This window comes from Schistocerca cancellata, chromosome 5 (assembly GCF_023864275.1).
Source record: "Schistocerca cancellata isolate TAMUIC-IGC-003103 chromosome 5, iqSchCanc2.1, whole genome shotgun sequence".
Taxonomy (NCBI): domain Eukaryota; kingdom Metazoa; phylum Arthropoda; class Insecta; order Orthoptera; family Acrididae; genus Schistocerca; species Schistocerca cancellata.
Window position 1 is genome coordinate 679,771,211 of NC_064630.1, and position 20,365 is coordinate 679,791,575.

The 20,365-nt window shown below is 44.5% G+C and overlaps 1 protein-coding gene across 1 annotated transcript in view; it reads right to left on the minus strand.

Moving 5' to 3' along the window:
• LOC126187577 (neural cell adhesion molecule 1-like) overlaps positions 1–20,365 on the minus strand; it is a 101,856-nt gene that overhangs the window by 22,263 nt on the left and 59,228 nt on the right. Inside the window, exon 8 of the mRNA XM_049928744.1 lies at positions 8,302–8,579. Coding sequence (XP_049784701.1) covers positions 8,302–8,579 — 278 coding nt within the window. The remainder of the gene's footprint in view (positions 1–8,301; positions 8,580–20,365) is intronic.

Genomic DNA, 20,365 nt, shown 5'->3' on the forward strand with positions numbered 1-20,365 from the left:
CTATCTCGGAAACGGTGCAACATATCGAATAAGTTTCCTAACAATGATTCCTCAGTACACCCTACCCCACAATATTCTAACAAGCCTTTCAGACTATTTGTGGTCAGAAACGAAAAGTTAAGAACTGCAGGGAAGCCAGATGGGAATGGCTACAGGAAAAATATGAGGTAATTGAAAATTAATAATCGTCACAAGGAGTGGCTCAGTATGCAGTAAATTCAAAACAATCAACAACCTTCGGTGAGATTGAAAAGTAAGACTGCAGGGGAAATTCCACTGTCAGACGCAGATCACATCGTGGATAGGTGGAACCGGTACGGTGAAGGGCCGTTTGAGGGGAGGAATTGTCTGATGTCATAGAAGAAGAAATCGGAGGCCGTATTGAAGATCCAGTATCAGAGTCAGAGTATAGAGGAAATGTAGAGCATTTGAGATGAAATAAGGCAGAAGGGTGTAAGAGGTATGCGCTGTCTGCGATATGAGAATCGCTGACCAGAGAGCAGTGTTGACTGCAGTACGAACTGTGTAACTGTAGCAGTTAGTTATTGCTAGTTGCTTGTCTGAGGTTGTCTGCGCTTGTCTGCAGTCTCCTCTGGTCGGGAATCTGGAGATGGAGTATTATTGTATAAGGTAAAGAAACAGCGTCGCGCATATCTAGTAATGTAAGTGAACTGTCATCCAAATGTTTTTAAAAACGTTTGGATGACAGTTCAGATACATTACTAGATATGCGCGACGCTGTTTCTTTACCTTATACAATAATACTCCATCTCCAGATTCCCGACCAGAGGAGACTGCAGACAAGCGCGGACAACCTCAGACAAGCAACTAGCAATAACTAACTGCTACAGTTACACAGTTCGTACTGCAGTGAACACTGATCTCTGGTCAGCGTTTCTCATATCGCAGACAGCGCATACCTCTTACAAGGGACTGACAACATTCTCTCTGAACGTCTTAAATCATTTTAGAGATGTGGCAAACAGACTATCATGTCGATATGTATAATCTATGAGACTGGCGACATACCATCAGGCTTTCGGAAAAATAACGTCCACACAATTCGGAAGACAGCTAGGGCATAAAATTGTGACAACTATCACACAGTAAGCTTAACTATTTGTGAACACAGTTACTGACAAGAAAAATTTACAAAACAACGGAAAAGAAAACGGAGGATCTGTTAGATAAAGGCACCAGAGAGGCAGTCCTGATTTTGCACCTATAATGGAACCAAGGCTGAACGAAAACCAAGACTCGTTCTTTGGATTTTAGAAACTGAGAAAGCTTTCGACAATGTAAGATGGTGCAAGGTGTTCAAATATAAAATATTTGCAAGAAAAAAAGGGGGATAATAAGATTATAAGACAAAGAACGAAGTGCTAAATTCAAGAAAAATGTAAGGCAGGGATCCACCCTTTCGCCTCTAGTGTTCAGTGTGTACAACTAAGCACCGATGAAGGTAATAAAAGAAAGATTCAAAAGTGGGATTCAGATTTAATCTGAAAGAATATCAGTGACTATTTTTACTAAGTAATTGATGTCCTCAGTGAAAGTGACGAAGAACCACAGGGTCAGCTGCGTGGAATGAACGACCTGATGAGTAAATAATGTGGACCGAGTGTAAATCGAAGGAAGAGGGAAGTAATCAGAAGTAGTAGAAACGCAAACTGCGAGAAATGTAACGAAGAGACAAAATTAAACAATTCTGCTACCTTAGTATCGAAGTGACCCTTCACGGACGAAGCAAGGCGGATATAACAACCATATTCGCTGAGGTAAAGAGGACCTTTCTGGCCAAAAGGATTTTACTAGTACCAAACGTAGGCCTTACATTGACGAAGAGATTTTTGAGAATGTACACTCGGAGCTCAGCAATGTATGAAAATGAATCATGGACAGTGGGGAAACCAGAAAGTAATGGAATTGGTGTGTCTCAGTGTGTCGATATAAATGGAACTTGAAAATTGGGTGTATGAACAAGACAAGAAATTTGGATGTCTTCAGAAGAGTCAGCAAGGGGAGGAATACCTGTAGAGCAGTGACAAGAGGAAGGTACATGATGATAGGACACGTGTTACGACGTCAAGAATTTAATATCGTGGTACTAGAGGAGATCGATAGGGTAAAATCTGTAGGGGAAGACAGATACTGGAATATATCTAACAAATAATTGTGTACTTCAGTGGGATATCATGGCGGATTGTATCAGATCAGTCAGATGACTCATGAAGTGCCCCCAGTCTCCGATAAAATAAGAAGCTGGACGACTACTAAGTATCGAGTAGAAGCTCTATATGGCCGCCCACCACTTCCGACTGTAGGTGAAAAGCATACCAGCGAACAGTGAGGCGGAGAACATGACAACATTCAGTACCATCGCCACCTTTTACCAAGGGGATGTACAATCACATACATTTTTACAACTTTTCTTTATAGTAAGGCAGACGTGTGGGACCGGTCTTCTTGAAAATGGGTTGCGGCGCTGTTAACTTGCAACTAATTGATCATGTTTTTCTGATGTCTTCGAAGTCTTTTCGAAGGCTCTTTCCGACGCTGTTCATAAATTGTACAGTAGTCTCTCTGTCTGTCCCACAGAAAATTCGCGTGTCCGCTCCAACAACACGTTGATGCATTTACACATAGTATGTGCAGGGTGGTCCATTGATCGTGACCGGGCCAAATATCTCACGAAATAAGCGTCAAACGCAAAAACTACAAAGAACGAAACTTGTCTAGCTTGAAGGGGAAAACCAGATTGCGCTATGGTTAGCCCGCTAGATGGCGCTGCCATAGGCTAAACGGATATCAACTGCGTCTCTTTAAATAGGAACCCCCACTTTTTTTACATATTCGTGTAATACGTAAAGAAATATGAATGTTTTAGTTGTACCACTTTTTTCGCTTTGCGATAGATGGCACTGCAATAATCACAAGCGTATGGCTCACAATTTTAGACGAACAGATTGTAGGTACGTTTGAACATTTAATTTCGGTTGTTCCAATGTGATACATGTACCTTTCTGAACTTATTATTTGTGAGAATGCATGCTGTTACAGCGTGATTACCTGTAAATACCACATTAATGCAATAAATGCTCAAAATGATGTCCATCAACCTCAATGCATTTGGCAATACGCGTAACGACATTCCTCTCAACAGCGAGTAGTTCGCCTTCCGTAATGTTAGCACGCGCATTGACAATGCTCTGACGCATGATGTCAGGCGTTGTCGGTGGATCACGATAGCAAATATACTTCAACTTTCACCACAGAAAGAAATCCGGGGAAGTCATATCCGGTGAACGTGCGGGCCACAGTATGGTGTTCGACGACCAATCCATCCGTCATGCAATATGCTATTCAAAACCGCTTCAACCGCACGCGAGCTATGTGCCGGACATCCATCGCGTTGAAAGTACATCATGCAGTGAAACATCATTTGGTAACATCGGTATAACATTACGTAGGAAATCAGCATGCACTGAACCATTTAGATTGCCATCGACAAAATAGGGGCCAATTATCCTTCCTTCCATAATACCGTACCATATATTAACCCGCCAAGGTCGCTGATGTTCCACTTGTCGCAGCCATCGTGCATTTTACGTTGCCAGTAGTGCATATTATGCCGGTTTACGTTACCGCTGATGGTGAATGTCGCTTTGTCGCTAAATAGAACATGTGCAAAAAATCTGTCATCGTCCCGTAATTTCTCTTGTGCCTAGTGACAGAACTGTTCACGACGTTTAAAGTTGTCGCCAGGCAATTCCTGCTGCATAGAAATGGGGTACGGGTGCAGTCGATGTTGATGTAGCATTCTCGACACCGACGTTTTAGAGATTCCCGATTCTCGCGCAATTTTTCTGCTACTGATGTGAGGATTAGTTGCGACAGCAGCTAAAACACCTACTTGGGCATCATCATTTGTTGCAGTTCGTGGTTGACGTTTCACATGTGGCTGCACACTTCCTGTTTCCTTAAATAACATAAATATCCGGCGAACGGTGTGGACACTTGGAGGATGTCGTCCAGGATACCGAACAGCATACGTAGCACACAACCGTTGGGCATTTTGATCACAATAGCCATACATCAACACGATATCGGCCTTTTCCGCAATTGGTAAACGGTCCATTTTAACCAGGGTGATGTATCACGAAGCAAATACGTCCGAACTGACGGAATGTTACGTGATACCACGTACTTATACGTTTGTGACTATTACAGCGCCATCTATCACAAGGTGAATAAAGTGGTCCAACTGAAACATTCATATTTCTTTACGTACTACGCGAGTATGTAATAAAAAATGTGGGTTCCTATATTTTAAAAAAACGCAGTTGACATCCGTTTGACCTATTGCAGTGCCATCTAGAGGGCAACCATAGCGCCATCTGGTTTCCCCCTTCAAGCTAGATGATGTTCGTGATTTGTAGTTTTTTCGTTTGATGCATATTTCGTGAGATATTTGGCCTGGTCATTATCAGTGGACCACCCTGTATACAGTATCCAGTCACATTACACGACTACATGTCAAAAGCCTTAATAACGACCTTTTACAGCGGGGACCTCTGCGCGACGTGCAGGAAGAGAGTCAGTAAGGTCCTGGGGGAAGCCGAGATAGGTCATGATGACACTAGTGCCATGGCCAGCTACGTTAGGCTTCTCAGTTGAATAGACAGATCGAGATGGTCCCAAGGATTCTGCATTGGGTTTTAATACAGGGAATTTATTCGCCGTACAATTACGGCAAACTCATACTGGTGCTATTCGAACGACGCACGTGCTTGCGAGCTATGTCACACGTTGCACGGTCTTGCTGGTAGCTGCCATCGTGTCGAGTAACAACAGAATGTATGTAAGTTTGCACATGCTCCCCAAAGATAGATGCATACTTTTGTTCATCCAATGTGCCTTTAGAATGACGACATCTCGCAGTGAATACTACGGAAACATTCTGCAGACCACAACGCTTTCTCCTCCGACCTGCATCATGGTTCAAATGGCCCTGAGTACTATGGGACTTAACTTCTGAGGTCTTCAGTCCACTAGAACATAGAACTACATAAACCTAACTAACCTAAGGACAACACATACATCCATGCCCGCGGCAGGATTCTAACCTGCGACCGTAGCGGTCGCGCGGTTCCAGACTGTAGCGCCTAGAACCACTCGGCCACTCCGACCGGCAGACCTGCATCAGTCCAAAGAATGTTGCATGGCCGTTAACGTCAAAGACCTTCTGTGCGCTATAGCAAACAACGTGACTCACCTGAAAACATCCAAAAAGGCCATCTGTCACCATTCAGTGGTCGTCCACTTGAGTTTCTGACGTGCAAAGTCCAGCCTCATTAGTGATCAGCATCGATGCATTAACCAGGCGCCTGCTGTGGACACCAATAAGCAGCAACGTTCGCTCAACGGTCGTTGAGGAGATACTGTTGGTAGCCCCTTGGTTCATCTGGGAGTTTAACTGCCCATCAGTTGCGTATCTATTCGCTCGTACACATCTCCGAAGCCATTTTTCACCCTCTTCATATATGGCCCTTGTTGTTCCACTTTTCCCTATACGCCGGTTTTGGATAGCGCCATTTTGCCATGCACGGTATACTTTAACCATGGCTGCAGACGAAAAGTCTATTGACCTATCCGTTTCGAAAATGCTTTAACCCTTGGCCTAAAACGCAACAAACATGCCCTTCTGCACGCCTGATACGTCATTCAGTATTCCCATTACGGCAACGACTTAACTGTTTCCTGAATCGTGCCCACATCCTAGTGCTGCTATCTGCTGTCTGTGGGTGGTTATTGCATGTTGACGTCAAACGCAGCCGGTGGTCACATTAGCCCTTTTGGACCTGAATGTTTTCATACGGAAGCATAAATTTTTTAATGTTCTTGGACGATTTTTATTGGATTTAGATGCACGATTTATACACATATATGCTCCCGTTTTCAGTACATACTTTGTACGTTTGACCTGTTTTTATGGACTACGATAAATAATCTTGAAACGTTGACTGTTGTAATAAATAAACTAATCATTCAATGATTACCGTGTAACATAACAATAATAATGTTTAGCTACACAGTGAAATATAACTAACCAACAGTTACCGAGCATTCTGGCGGTCACGGACCGCTGTGCACTGTTACATTCAATTACACTCCTCGAAATGGAAAAAAGAACACATTGACACCGGTGTGTCAGACCCACCATACTTGCTCCGGACACTGCGAGAGGGCTGTACAAGCAATGATCACACGCACGGCACAGCGGACATACCAGGAACCGCGGTGTTGGCCGTCGAATGGCGCTAGCTGCGCAGCATTTGTGCACCGCCGCCGTCAGTGTCAGCCAGTTTGCCGTGGCATACGGAGCTCCATCGCAGTCTTTAACACTGGTAGCATGCCGCGACAGCGTGGACGTGAACCGTATGTGCAGTTGACGGACTTTGAGCGAGGGCGTATAGTGGGCATGCGGGAGGCCGGGTGGACGTACCGCCGAATTGCTCAACACGTGGGGCGTGAGGTCTCCACAGTACACCGATGTTGTCGCCAGTGGTCGGCGGAAGGTGCACGTGCCCGTCGACCTGGGACCGGACCGCAGCGACGCACGAATGCACGCCAAGACCGTAGGATCCTACGCAGTGCCGTAGGGGGCCGCACCGCCACTTCCCAGCAAATTAGGGACACTGTTGCTCCTGGGGTATCGGCGAGGACCATTCGCAACCGTCTCCATGAAGCTGGGCTACGGTCCGGCACACCGTTAGGCCGTCTTCCGCTCACGCCCCAACATCGTGCAGCCCGCCTCCAGTGGTGTCGCGACAGGCGTGAATGGAGGGACGAATGGAGACGTGTCGTCTTCAGCGATGAGAGTCGCTTCTGCCTTGGTGCCAATGATGGTCGTATGAGTGTTTGGCGCCGTGCAGGTGAGCGCCACAATCAGGACTGCATACGACCGAGGCACACAGGGCCAACACCCGGCATCATGGTGTGGGGAGGGATCTCCTACAGTGATCGTCGAGGGGACACTGAATAGTGCACGGTACATCCAAACCGTCATCGAACCTATCGTTCTACCATTCCTAGACCGGCAAGGGAACTTGCTGTTCCAACAGGACAATGCACGTCCGCATGTATCCCGTGCCACCCAACGTGCTCTAGAAGGTGTAAATCAACTACCCTGGCCAGCAAGATCTCCGGATCTGTCCCCCATTGAGCATGTTTGGAACTGGATGAAGCGTCGTCTCACGCGGTCTACACGTCCAGCACGAACGCTGGTGCAACTGAGGCGCCAGATGGAAATGGCATGGCAAGCCGTTCCACAGGACTACATCCAGCATCTCTACGATCGACTCCATGGGAGAATAGCCTGCATTGCTGCGAAAGGTGGATATACACTGTACTTGTGCCGACATTGTGCATGCTCTGTTGCCTGTGTCTATGTGCCTGTGGTTCTGTCAGTGTGATCATGTGATGTATCTGACCCCAGGAATGTGTCAATAAAGTTTCCCCTTCCTGGGACAATGAATTCACGGTGTTCTTATTTCAATTTCCAGGAGTGTATTAGTATTAGAGTGATGAATAACACGTGGGAGCACTTGTGGACGATGAAAAGTTTGAACATTCACAGATTTTACATGACGTTTCCACTGAGGAAACATATTTCTGATGCAAGTAATACACGCTAAGTTTTATTGTACACAGTTGTAGACCATGGGTCTGAAAGGGTTAAGATAAGTGGACCGTGCATTTGTGTGGCCTGTCTTATCTGCCTCGTCATGTACTGAAGTTACGACATCTTACTCTGGAGTATGTACCTACTGAAAGATTTGTTTGCAAACTAGTAAAAGAACATGATATTAGTTCACCTTCATATAAAAAAAAACGTATTTAATCTAGGCATTTTCGACGTGGTGTAAGAAAGAATTACGATAGTGCTATATCGTCATCGGCGCGGGAACAAGAAATTCTTGTGGTATTACGGCCTGATTTACTTCACGCAATGAAATGACATTCCTACAGTGATACTAAAATGTAGACTTTCACGGCCGGAAATATCATGTCCATTATAATTATCCGGGATGTTATGCCGTGGTCGGTTGATGAATTCTGTGGTGATTCCCACAGAATTCATCAACCGACCACGGCATAACAGCCCGGATAATTATAATGGACATTCCTACAGTGAAACATCAATGTGTAAACTGTCGGACGTTCGATACTACCTCCAAGAGAATCGTACGTATGGGCCTTACCACTTAGAGCATGACTCTAAAAGCTTCGGCCACTTACCGAGCCTCCGACGATGTTTATCCTGGTCCATTCACTCCGACCCCTGGGGCTGACAGCTGCAATGCGGATCGTGACTTGTCGATTCTGGTCGATGCCGCCCAGCAGGAAGACCGGCGACAGCTGCGTCTTGTTGAGCAGCAAGTAGCCTGTGTAGAGGTCGTAGATCTCGATCTGGTAGCTCTGGAGGAATCCACGGTCAGTTTCGGTTGGGCACCGCACCGCGAAAACGTCCCTCTTCTCGTTCACAACGGAGCAGTTGGACGGAGCTTTCGGCCCTCCTGTGAGAACAAAATTGACTTATCACAACGGCATTGTTTACGCCAGATCGCGTCAGTTCATGAAAATAACTGATTATAGTCTACAGGTTATACCTTACTACACTACTCGCCATTAAAATTGCTACACCACGAAGAAGACATGCTACAGACGCGAAATTTAACCGACAGGAAGAAGATGCTTTGATATGCAAATGATTAGCTTTTCAGAGCATTCACAAAAGGTTGGCGCCGGTGGCGACACCTACAACGTGCTGACATGAGGAAAGTTTCCAACCGATTTCTCATACACAAACACCAGTTGACCGGCGCTGCCTGGTGAAACGTTGTTGTGATGCCTCGTGTAAGGAGGAGAAGTGGGTACCATCACGTTTCCGACTTTGATAAAGGTCGAATTGTAGTCTATCGCGATTGCGGTTTATCATATCGCGACATTGCTGCTCGCGTTGGTCGAGATCCAATGACTGTGACAGAGTATGGAATCCGTGGGTTCAGGAGGGTAATACGGAACGCCGTGCTGGATCCCAACGCTCTCGTATCACTAGCAGTCGAGATGACAGGTATCTTATACGCATGGCTGTAACGGATCGTGCAGCCACGTTTCGATCCCTGAGTCAACAGAGGGCGACGTTTGCAAGACAACAACCATCTCCACGAACAGTTCGATGACGTTTGCAGCAGCATGGACTATCAGCTCGGAGACCATGGCTGCTGTTACCCTTGATGCTGCATCACAGACAGGATCGCCTGCGATAGTGTACTCAATGACGAACCTGGGCGTACGAATGGCAAAACGTCATTTTTCGGATGAATCCAGGTTCTGTTTCCAGCATCATGATGGTCACATCCGTGTTTGGTGACATCGCAGTGAACACACACTGGAAGGGTGTATTCGTCATCACCATACTGGCGTATCACCCGGCGTGATGGTATGGGGTGACATTGGTTACACGTCTCGGTCACCTCTTGTTCGCACTGACGGCACTTTGAACAGTGACATTACATTTCAGATGTGTTACGACCCGTGGCTCTACCCTTCATTCGATACCTACGAAACCCTACATTTCAGAAGGATAATGCACGACCGCATGTAGCACGTCCTGTACGGGCCTTTCTGGATACAGAAAATGTTCGACTGTTGCCCTGGCCAGCACATTCTCCAGATCTCTCACCAATTGAAAACGTCTGGTCAATCGTGGCCGAGCAACAGGCTCGTCACAATACGCCAGTCACTACTCTTGATGAACTATGGTATCGTGTTGAAGCTGCATGGGCAGCTGTACATTTACACGCCATCCAAGCTCTGCCTGACTCAATGCCCAGGCGTATCAAGGTCATTATTACGGCCAGAGATGATTGTTCTGGGTACTGATTTCTCAGGATATATGCACCCAAATTGCGTGAAAATGTAATCACATGTCAGTTCTAATAAAATATATTTGTCCGATGAATACCCATTTATCATCTGCATTTCTTCTTGGTGTAGCAATTTTAATGGCCATTAGTGTACTACATCCTGTCGCTTCCTTGTGATGTAAGAGTGGAAATGTCACTTGATAACTTAGCAAAGTAAATAATATTCTTACAATTTTTCTCTCTTATCCTTCTTTTTTTTACACACACCTGTGGTAACTTACGTCAGATTAAGATACAGCCCCTTTCAGGGCTCTGTTACGGCATGTGCTTTCGAATACAAAGTAAACTGTCTGTAATGAACCAACAATTATCAGGATCTAAAGTACTAACGAGCATTATTGGAAACATACGTTTACAAAACAAGCGTCTATGACGTCTATAGCTACACGCGTTTTTTGTTCATCTGATACACGGTGAGGTATGGAAAACTTCTCGCGCATCACACAACTGTACAGTAAAACAGGAAATTAATTTATCAGAGAGGATCATTAAAAATACCTCAAAGTTAAACTATTATATATTAAACGGATGTCACTCTCCCGGCTTTCACAAAGGCAGCACTAAGGGAAGAAGATCAAGTTTCCAGCCAGGTAAGTGGTGGGTCAGTTAGAACGACCTGAGTTCGGTCCCGTCGAGTATATTAATTTTGTCCTACAGAAGTGGGACAACGGGAAAGGGGGGGAGGGGGACAATTTTCAAAGTCGAGCCTACTGGACTCGAGCAGAAGCGACAGTAGCATGTATGCTATAAAATTTTGATAATTAGTGAAACTAAACCTCTTAGTTCGGCCGAAGTTTGTGTCAGTCTCTTGGATCATCACATTTATACAGATTCTGCTGGAGGTTACACGTCCACAATCTTAGTAAGTACAGCAGTAATGTGAGGCAGAAGCTATGTGGAATTGCTACAACGTAATGTGTGAAGAATGCAATGCGGAAAGTAAGATGAATGGAAAATGAATAGATTTATTTATCGACAGATGTTATTACAAAAGTTGAATTAGTCTGAACTTAATGAATACGCCAAGTTACTTGCTGTGAAGACCACAGTGTTTACGTAGACCAGGTCCTGTTGAGTGCGGTATGCCTCCTCTCTGCCTCTGAACGGCAAATGAGGTATTCTAGTTGGTTGTAGAGAAACCTGTATTTCTGTAATTACCAATTAAATAAAACTTTTACAGTTACTGGGAGAGATAACAGACCAAATAATTATTAAGATGTACTCGACACTGAATCATGAACCACTTTATTTACACTGTTATATTTATAGGACTATAGCCGTCCTTATAAACACGAAACAACGCAACTACACATCAGGAAATTTAATGAATACAATCCCTAACAGAATAATCATTCCCAGATTAATGACAGGGAGGGTAAGTTTGTTAACAAAGTACATACAGTTAACCGGTTATGCTGTCTAAGTATGACAGAGCAGTGAGCTCTACCAAGTGAGCAGGAGTCGACGTGTGGCTTTGGGAAGTGTATGAACTGAAACGGTGTTTAAGTTAGTGTCAGCAGTCTATCTAAAGCGTGACATGTCGTAAGTTTTCCTGATTAACATTATCATCGTGCAGCCAAAGATGACACGTGCAGATAAAGATTCAGACTAGCGGCCGAATCGTCTGCATATGTCACGATTGTGAATTGTTGCATGCTGAGCAACTATCAATTTGCTTCAGAGGATTTTTTTTTTTGGGGGGGGTGGGAGTTCAAAATGGTTCAAATGGCTCTGAGCACTATGGGACTCAACTGCTGTGGTCAGAAGTCCCCTAGAACTCAGAACTACTTATACCTAACTAACCTAAGGACAGCACACAACACCCAGCCATCACGAGGCAGAGAAAATCCCTGACCCAGCCGGGAATCGAACCCGTGAACCCGGGCGTGGGAAGCGAGAACGCTACCGCACGACCACGAGATGCGGGCAGGGGGGGGGGGGAGTGCGAAGGGTAAATACCAGAGAACAATAGTAACAGAAGTTGTAGACCTATAGGAAGGCTCCAACAGTGTAAGATGTTCACAATCCCTAGAAGATTTGGAATAATGTTCAAAAGAGATATATACTGTAAAATATACAAGACAGATGTATTAGTTATGAAACTTCAGGTCAGTCTATTATTGTGCCATCATTATTGGGTACATATAATCATTTCTGTAGAATGTAAGTAGAGTTGAAATATTAATTAATCTATCGATATTAAACCGAAATACATTTTATGTCAGTTCTGGTTACTATCTTAATTATCTGCATTTATATGTTCTGTAGGACCGCCTTTATGTTACTGTATGAGTGACCAAACAGTTTACTGTATAAGTAGATATTCTGTTTACTTTTTTTAGGTGGTACCTTAGTTATTTAGGTTCAATACACTGAGGAGACAAAAGTCATGGGACACTTCTTAATATCTAGTCTTACTTCATTTTACCAGTCGTACTGTGCAGCAACACCTCAAGGCATGGTCTCGAGTCGTTGGAACTTCCATGCAGAAATACTGAGCCATGCCTCCATGGAAGTCCCTAATAGCGGAAGTAATGCCGGTGCAGAATTTCGTGCACGAACTGACCTTTCGATTATGTCCCATAAATGTTCGACTGGACTAGTGTCAGGCGTTCTGGGTGGCCAAATCATTCACTCGAATTGTCCAGAATGTTCTTCAAACCAGTCGCAAAGAATTGTGGCCCGTCACATGCCACATTGTTGTCCACAAAAATTCCTTCATAGACTGGGAACACGATGTCCATGAATTGACGCAAATGGTCTCCAAATAACTGAAAATAATCATTTCCACTCAATGATGGGCACTGATGGACCAGAGGTCCCAGTCAGTCACATGTAAACACAGCCCACACCGCTATGGAGCCACCACCAGCTTGCACATTGAATTGTTGACAACTTACTTCCATCGTGTTGTCTGCACCGCACTCGAACCGTACCATTAGCTCTTACCAAATGGAATGGGGACTAATATGACCAAACCACGGTTTTCGACTAGCCCAGGGGCCAACCGATATCGTCGGGAGTCCAGGAGAGGCGCTGAAGGCGATGTGGGCGCTGTTAGCAAAGGCACTAGCGTCGGTCGTCAGTTGCCATACCCCTTTTGCGCAAAATTTCTCCGCACTGCCGAAACGGATGCGTTTGTCGTACTTCCCACATTGATTTTAGCGGTTATTTCAGGCAGTGTTTCTTGCCTGTTAGCACTGACAGCTCTGCGCAAACGTCATTGCTCTTGGTCGTTAATAGAGGCATTGACAGTAGTGGAAGGTAATGCCTAAATATTTGGCATTCTCGGCACTCTCTTGACACTGTGGATGTCTTAATACTAAATTCGATAATGATTTTCGAAATGGAATGACCTACGTATCTAGCTCTAACTACCATTCCGAGTTCGAAGTCTGTTAATTCCTGTCGTGCGGTCGCAATTACGTGGGAAACTTTTCACATAAATCACGTGAGTACAAATGATAGCTCCGCCAATGCAGTGCCCTTTTATACCCTGTTTGCGCAATACTACCACCAATTGTATCGGTGTTTATCGCTATCCTACAACTTTTGGAAACTCAGCGTATAATGTGGTATTTTATTGAGGTAAGATTTTACTGAAGATTTGGAATGGCTGATACGTTCGTTATGTTTGTAGGTTTCATATAGACTCTATCGCTCTCTCTCGCTCGGTACACTAAGGGGTGGAACGTTAACAGTGGGTACATCTGGTGCCGGTGGATGGCACGAACAATGTTGGCTATATATGTCGTTTCCTGTACACGTGACGCACCAATGTGATTGTAGCTATATCCATGAATTTTTATTATTCAGCATGTTCCTACTATTTCTAGCAGATATCATCTTTATTATCTCCATGAATGTATACTGTAATAACGACGCTACACATATACAGTTTGTGAATCCGAAGGATTTGTTTTGCGAGGACCATGAACGTCGGGTCGTACCCAACAAATAAACAAAAGTTTATACTTACTCTCTCCCAACACAAAATCTACACTGAAGCGCGAAAGAAACTGGCGTAGGCATGCGTATTCAAATACAGATATGTAAACATGCAGAATACGCCGTTGCGGTCGGCAACGCCTCTATAAGACAGCAAGTCTCTGACGCAGTTGTTAGATCGGTTACTGGTGCTACAACTGCAGGTTATCAAGATGTAAGCGAATTTGAACGTGGTGTTATAGTCGCGCACGAACGATGGGAAACAGCATCTCCGAGGTAACGATGACGTGGGGATTTTTCCCGTACGATCATTACACGAGTTTATAACGAATATCGTAATCCGGTAAAACATCAAATCTCCGTCATCGCTGCGGCCGGAAAAAGATGCTGCAAGAACAGAGCCATCGAAAACTGAATAGAATCGTTCAACGTGACAGAAGTGCAACTCTTCCGCAAACTGCTGCAGATTTCAGTGCTGGGCCACAACAAGTGTCAGCGTGCGAACCATTGGAAACTTCATCGATATGAGTTTTCTGAGCCGAAGGCCCACTCGTGTACCTTTGATGGCAGCACGATAAAAAACGATAAGCCTCGCCTGTGCCTTCAACACTCACATTGGACTGTTGATGACTGGAAACACGTTGCCTGATCGGACGAGTCTCGTTTCAAACTGTATCGACCGGGCGGACGTGTATGGGTATGGAAACAGTTTAATGAATCTATGGACACTCCATGTCACCAGCGGACTCTTCAAGTTGGTGGGGCGTGTGCTGTTGGACCCCTGATACGTCTAGACACGATTATGACAGTGACACGTACGTAAACATCCTGTGTGATCAACTGCAGTCATTTATGTCCATTGTGCATTCCGAGCAATTCCAGCAGTACCTTGTGACACCCCACACGCCCAGAATTGCTACAGAGTGGCTCCAGGAACACTCTTTTGAGTTTAAACACTTCCGCTGCCCACCAGTCACCCCAGACATGAGCATTATTGAGCATATATGGGATGCCTTGCAACGTGCTGTTCAGAAGAGATCTCCACCCCCTAGTACTCTTACGGATTTATCGACAGCCTTGCAGGAGTCATGATGTCAGTTCCCTCCAGGACTACATCAGATATTAGTCGTGTCCATGCCACTTCATGTTGCATCAGTTCTGCCTGCTCGTGCGAACCATACATGGTATTAGGCAGGTGTACCAGTTTCTTTGACTCTTCATTGTATCACTTCCTTTTGAATAAGACCTTCCTCCAACAGTGTAAACTATCCGAATCTCTTTCTATCCTACACCAGCCTTCTGAGACTCACACTAAACAACTTAACGTTACCCTGTTCTTCAAAGTCCACCCCTATAGCTGAGTGGTCAGCGTGACGGAACGGATTGCCGCCCTACAGGCCCGGGTTCGATTCCGGGCTTGGTCGGGGATTTCCTACGCTCAGGGACTGGGTTTGTGTTGTCTTCATCATCACTTCATCCCCATCCGGCACGCAGGTCGTCCAGTGTGGCGTCGAATGTAATAAGACCTGCACCAAGGCGGCCGAACCTGCCTCGTAAGGGGCCTCCCGACCAATGACGCCAAAAGCTCATTTCCATTTTTTTCTTCTTCAAAACGTAAACCGGTACCAAAGCCGCAATATGCCTGCTGAATCGTCACTCGTTCACCACTGTTCTCGTCCACATCGACCATACCTTTTCCATCGACGTTATTGGCGCTGACCTTAAAAACCACACCTTTCCATACTTCACCTTAGTTTCTCCCAACCTCCTTGAACGCCTTACTGCAGCACTTCTCGATCCATTTGCACCTTCCCCCCCACCCCCTCCCTGAACACTACCTGTTCCTCATGCACCTATCCCAAACTTCTGATAGGTCAGCCAAACCTACTCCCACAGCGATTGGATTGCCTGATGGGAATCCATAGATACCCAGACTGGAAGCTACCCTCAAACATCCCAGAAATTTGATTGTATCCCTCATGCCGCATCCTTCCTTTAGCAGACCTTTCCAGATATTATAATAGCCCACATTTCTACCGAGATCATATGCCATGTCACCCCACACTTCTCCTTCGTGCATTCCGTCCGTTGTACCGATCCTACCCATTGTTGTATGGCCAGAAACCGTTCATACTCCACTGGCAAATACAGAGTCAGATCAAGAAATTATTAAATACAAAAAACTGCCTCCAGTACTGCGACTGCCGCCCAATATGCACCCGAGCCAGTGCTACACTCCCCATAACCTCTTCCAAATTTCTGAATGCATTGCGTCGCCCCTCTGTCTGTAACCTCGTGCCTGAGTACCCACTCCGCCATAACAACCATCCCTTACGTGACAACTCGAACAAAGATCACTAGTTTGGATCGTATCTGTCTGACATCTTCTTCATTCGTGATGACCTTCATTTTAAGTACGCCCTATTCCCCAAAAATCATGAATGCATAAATATCAGTCCCCTAACCCGAATTCCTAGCTTTCTCCACTTTGACAACATACCACAAACAGAAGTACTTCACGAAAAACGCAACACTTGTCCTGTTCAGCTCCTAAAAGAATACTCCCATTCCTCTCAGCTCAGTTGTTTCCAGTCCCAGTAGGTTGCTGGCCCTTTACAAACATATCCCACCGTCCTTAGTCCTACACACGCTTCTTGCTGACAATGAAAGTCCTGCTCACATCCTAGACTACTCCACACATCCTGTGTTCCCACTTTTTTCCTTCTTTTAGTGAGAGGCTTCTTACTGGTCTGATGTGGGCTGCCATAATTTCCTCTCCCGGGCGAGCCTTTTCACTTGAAAGAAGAAATTTTCAACTTACGTACTCAACTATAAGCGGGAAGTATTCCGTCTTCACCGGCCCGAGTGGCCGAGCGGTTCTAGGCGCTACAGTCTGGAACCGCGCTACCGCTACGGTCGCTGGTTCGAAGTCTGCCTCGGGCATGGATGTGTGTGATGTCCTTAGGTTAGTTACGTTTAAGTAGTTCTAAGGTCTAGGGGACTGATGATCTCAGAAGTTAAATCCCATAGTGCTCGGAGCCATTTGAACCACTTTTTATTCCGTCTTCCTTTACAGTTCCCACCATCCACAGAAGCATTACCTTCATCTACGTAGTTGCTACCTGAAACACCCCAATGTTTTTCTACCTGCACCCTTCATCCTTATAGAACGCCCTTTCCCCTCCTCAAATCCTTTTCTCCCATTACAAGTCCTTCATCTTTTAAGTGAAACTACAGTGTTGTCTTTCAGAACAACGTCACGACTGCTGTAATGTGACTCGGATGGATGTAATTTCGCTCTTTATCTTTTCGTCTTTCGATATTAATTCCCATTAAAAATAAAATCATCAATCTCAATGGTTTATGTAAATGCCAAAAATAGTTTTGCTTTATGCATTTTTTAAAACCATCTGTATACTTTTAACCTTTCAATAATATTCCTTTCGACTTTGTTTATGTTTTTAAAGCTCTTGGCTGAAGAAAGGAATGTTCTACCACTGCCAGCCAGCACTGCCCATGTGGGGCAATGGGGACGAAGTAACAATGAAGAAAGAAACAAGAGACAAATGTCGAGGACCCTCTTCGTTATACCTGTTTTCACTGAGCCAGTTTTCGCTACTGATCACGTTGTAATCGAGGGGCATCTGACTTACGGAAAGAGTGCCTTCACAAAGCTGAAACTTCAGATTCCCTCCACCAGTCCCAAAATGCCTCTCTATAGTCGCTATCTCATTACTGACTGCAGAAATTCACCGTTTTGTGTCTCCTGCAAAGCCTCACATTTTCTGAAATAGTGTCGCAAATTCGCTTTCCTTTCAACCTGCAACGACTCCCATTTTGTCGCCATTTTCCGCTATTTTGCTGTAAATTACTGGTCATTTATTTCACACAATTTCGACTTCAATGCCACTCTCAAGAGCAATTTGATCTTAAAATTAATAAAATGTATTGAGCATACAGTGTCAGGCTTAATATGAGGAATCAAAAATCAACACAAATTCAATAACGTTAGTACCTCATGTTGTACCCTGCATTGTAAGATTTGTACGATTTATTAATTTTGCAATCCAACTTGCACTTGAGACTGGCTATAAAGCCGAAATCACAGTTTTTGTAAAATAAATGAGAAATAATTTAGAAACAGTTGACGGAAATTTCGTTAAAAACATACTGCGTGACCTTGCGACACCACAAAGCAAAAATCATTTATTTCCACCCTGCCTTTTCCACCAAACCCAAAGCCAAATCCTCACTTATCGATCCTGTATTAACTGTGACAGTTCGTACCACTGACAGTCCATTTCATCCGAATAAATCTCTCTACCTGCCGCACACTACTTGAGATATCCTCAGATTCCTAACCATCGTCCTCGAAAATATTAACCCCTTCCAACGACCACACAGCCTCTAGCCAAAGTTCCTTCCAATCTGATGCCTGCTCCACTTCAGCGCGGTCGATCACTGTTGAGTCACTTGTCATTTTCTCGTTGTTGTGTGTGCAGTACCGGACCCAGGGCTGTTAAATTCGGGCTTAACTGAGGCTTCAAGATGTGTATCATTTGTGTGAGCAATGTTGTTCTGTCGATCAGTGTAGCTGTTATGGCGTTTCCTTTTATGCTTCTTATGCCACGTCAAGCTCCATTCTTGTTCATTTCCGATTGTTAAAATTACTGGTAATTGTGGGTTGTCGACTGCTTGCCTAGGTCTTTATCTATCTGTTTTAAGTGGTGCAGAGGAGTATCATGTTGATCTCAGAGTGCCACCACGTTGTTCTGTAAAGTTTAGTGCGCCAGTTTCGTCAACTGTGTGTAAAGATTTCTATATGTCAAGTTAACTGGTGCACATCCCATGTATGTTCTCTTCTGCAGAGGTCGGACCAGAATATTTACTGTAAAGAATTTTCTGATTATTTTTAAAGGTGTTTCACTATTCACAATGAAAAGTTACCATTCGTTGCGAGTTTGCTGTTACTGTAAACTGAAATATTTCTGAAATACATTTAACATTGGTCATTTGAACTCAATTTGTTATCTCCTTCTCTGAGTCATTGTGCCTTAATCATATATTTACGCCTGAGTTTGTTATTTTAATATAATTTGCATGAGAGATTACAATTATACATTTTGCAACCAGTTGTCAGCTCAATGATATGTTTCGCTATATGCGACCAGATGTATTTCAAAATCAAACTATTGTAATCAGCCAACTGTTACAATCATATATCCTATATAGTACATATAATTCCTGTTCCACGGCCGTAAATGTAATTGCTGTTAGTGACTAGAAAAATATCACTGTTAGGCCACAACCCCTGTACAACACCTGCACCATACACCTCATTTCAGCCGCTTCTTCAAAACGCTAACTATAGCCTGCTTGAGAAAATGTATCCGACCCCAAAATGTCATCCCCTACGATTTTCTTCTCCTCACATGTATTTTTCCAGACATTATTTCCGCTGGTCTTAACAGACGCTGCACATCCTCTGCAGAATTGAGGCGCAGCATTAGTTTACCACTCTCTCCAATGTGACACGGTTCTAGTCTCACAGCACACCCATCCTGAAGTAACACAAATGCACGTATCAGAGTCTCCCACAATCCTTCGACGCATCACTGCAGCAGTCATCGATCTAATAGGAAGTGGCACCTGCTGGTTTCTATTCATCATTCCCTACACACAACATCGTTCCCAGCCTACCCCCCCCCCCCTCCCCTCTGAATCAAAATATTCGTCCAAAACATACGCAAAACTACTCCCACACTAACTTAAATTCCTACCAAGAAAAAATCATGGGTACCCAGATTGGTAGCCACTCACTGACCTTCCATTAACATGCTACCATCCCATCATTTTTCATACAGGAGACTTTGTCAGATGTTACAATTGTTCATGTTGTTGCCAATACCAAATACCCACGTCGCTCAGTCAACGTGCTTCCCCATCTCTCCCGCTCCCTCCACACACACACACACACACACACACAAGTCATACTCCTCCTCCAAGAGTCTAGCAACTTATACTGTTCCTCTCCACGGATCGTATATCGGATGCACTCACACGCGACCAATAAACACAGAGACAAACAGCAAACGGATGTTATCAAATGTATCGGTATAGTGACAGGGGTTAGTGATGTCATATCGACCATGATTACTAAAGTTGATAGAGGCATCAATAAGACTAGAAGAGATTTTATACTAGAAAGAGATGAGGAGCAATTGTAACTGTCCGTCTTAGACAATGACCGGACATCATTTAGTTCAAATAAGATGAACTGAAAAGAATTATGTGCAAATACCAAACATTTTAAATCCCGATCTGGAGACATGGATGCCGAGCAAATACCTATCGAGGTTTAATAACAGGACTCGGAGAGTGATGAGGTAACAGAGATACTGAGCCGTGCGTGCCTCGTGTTCGTG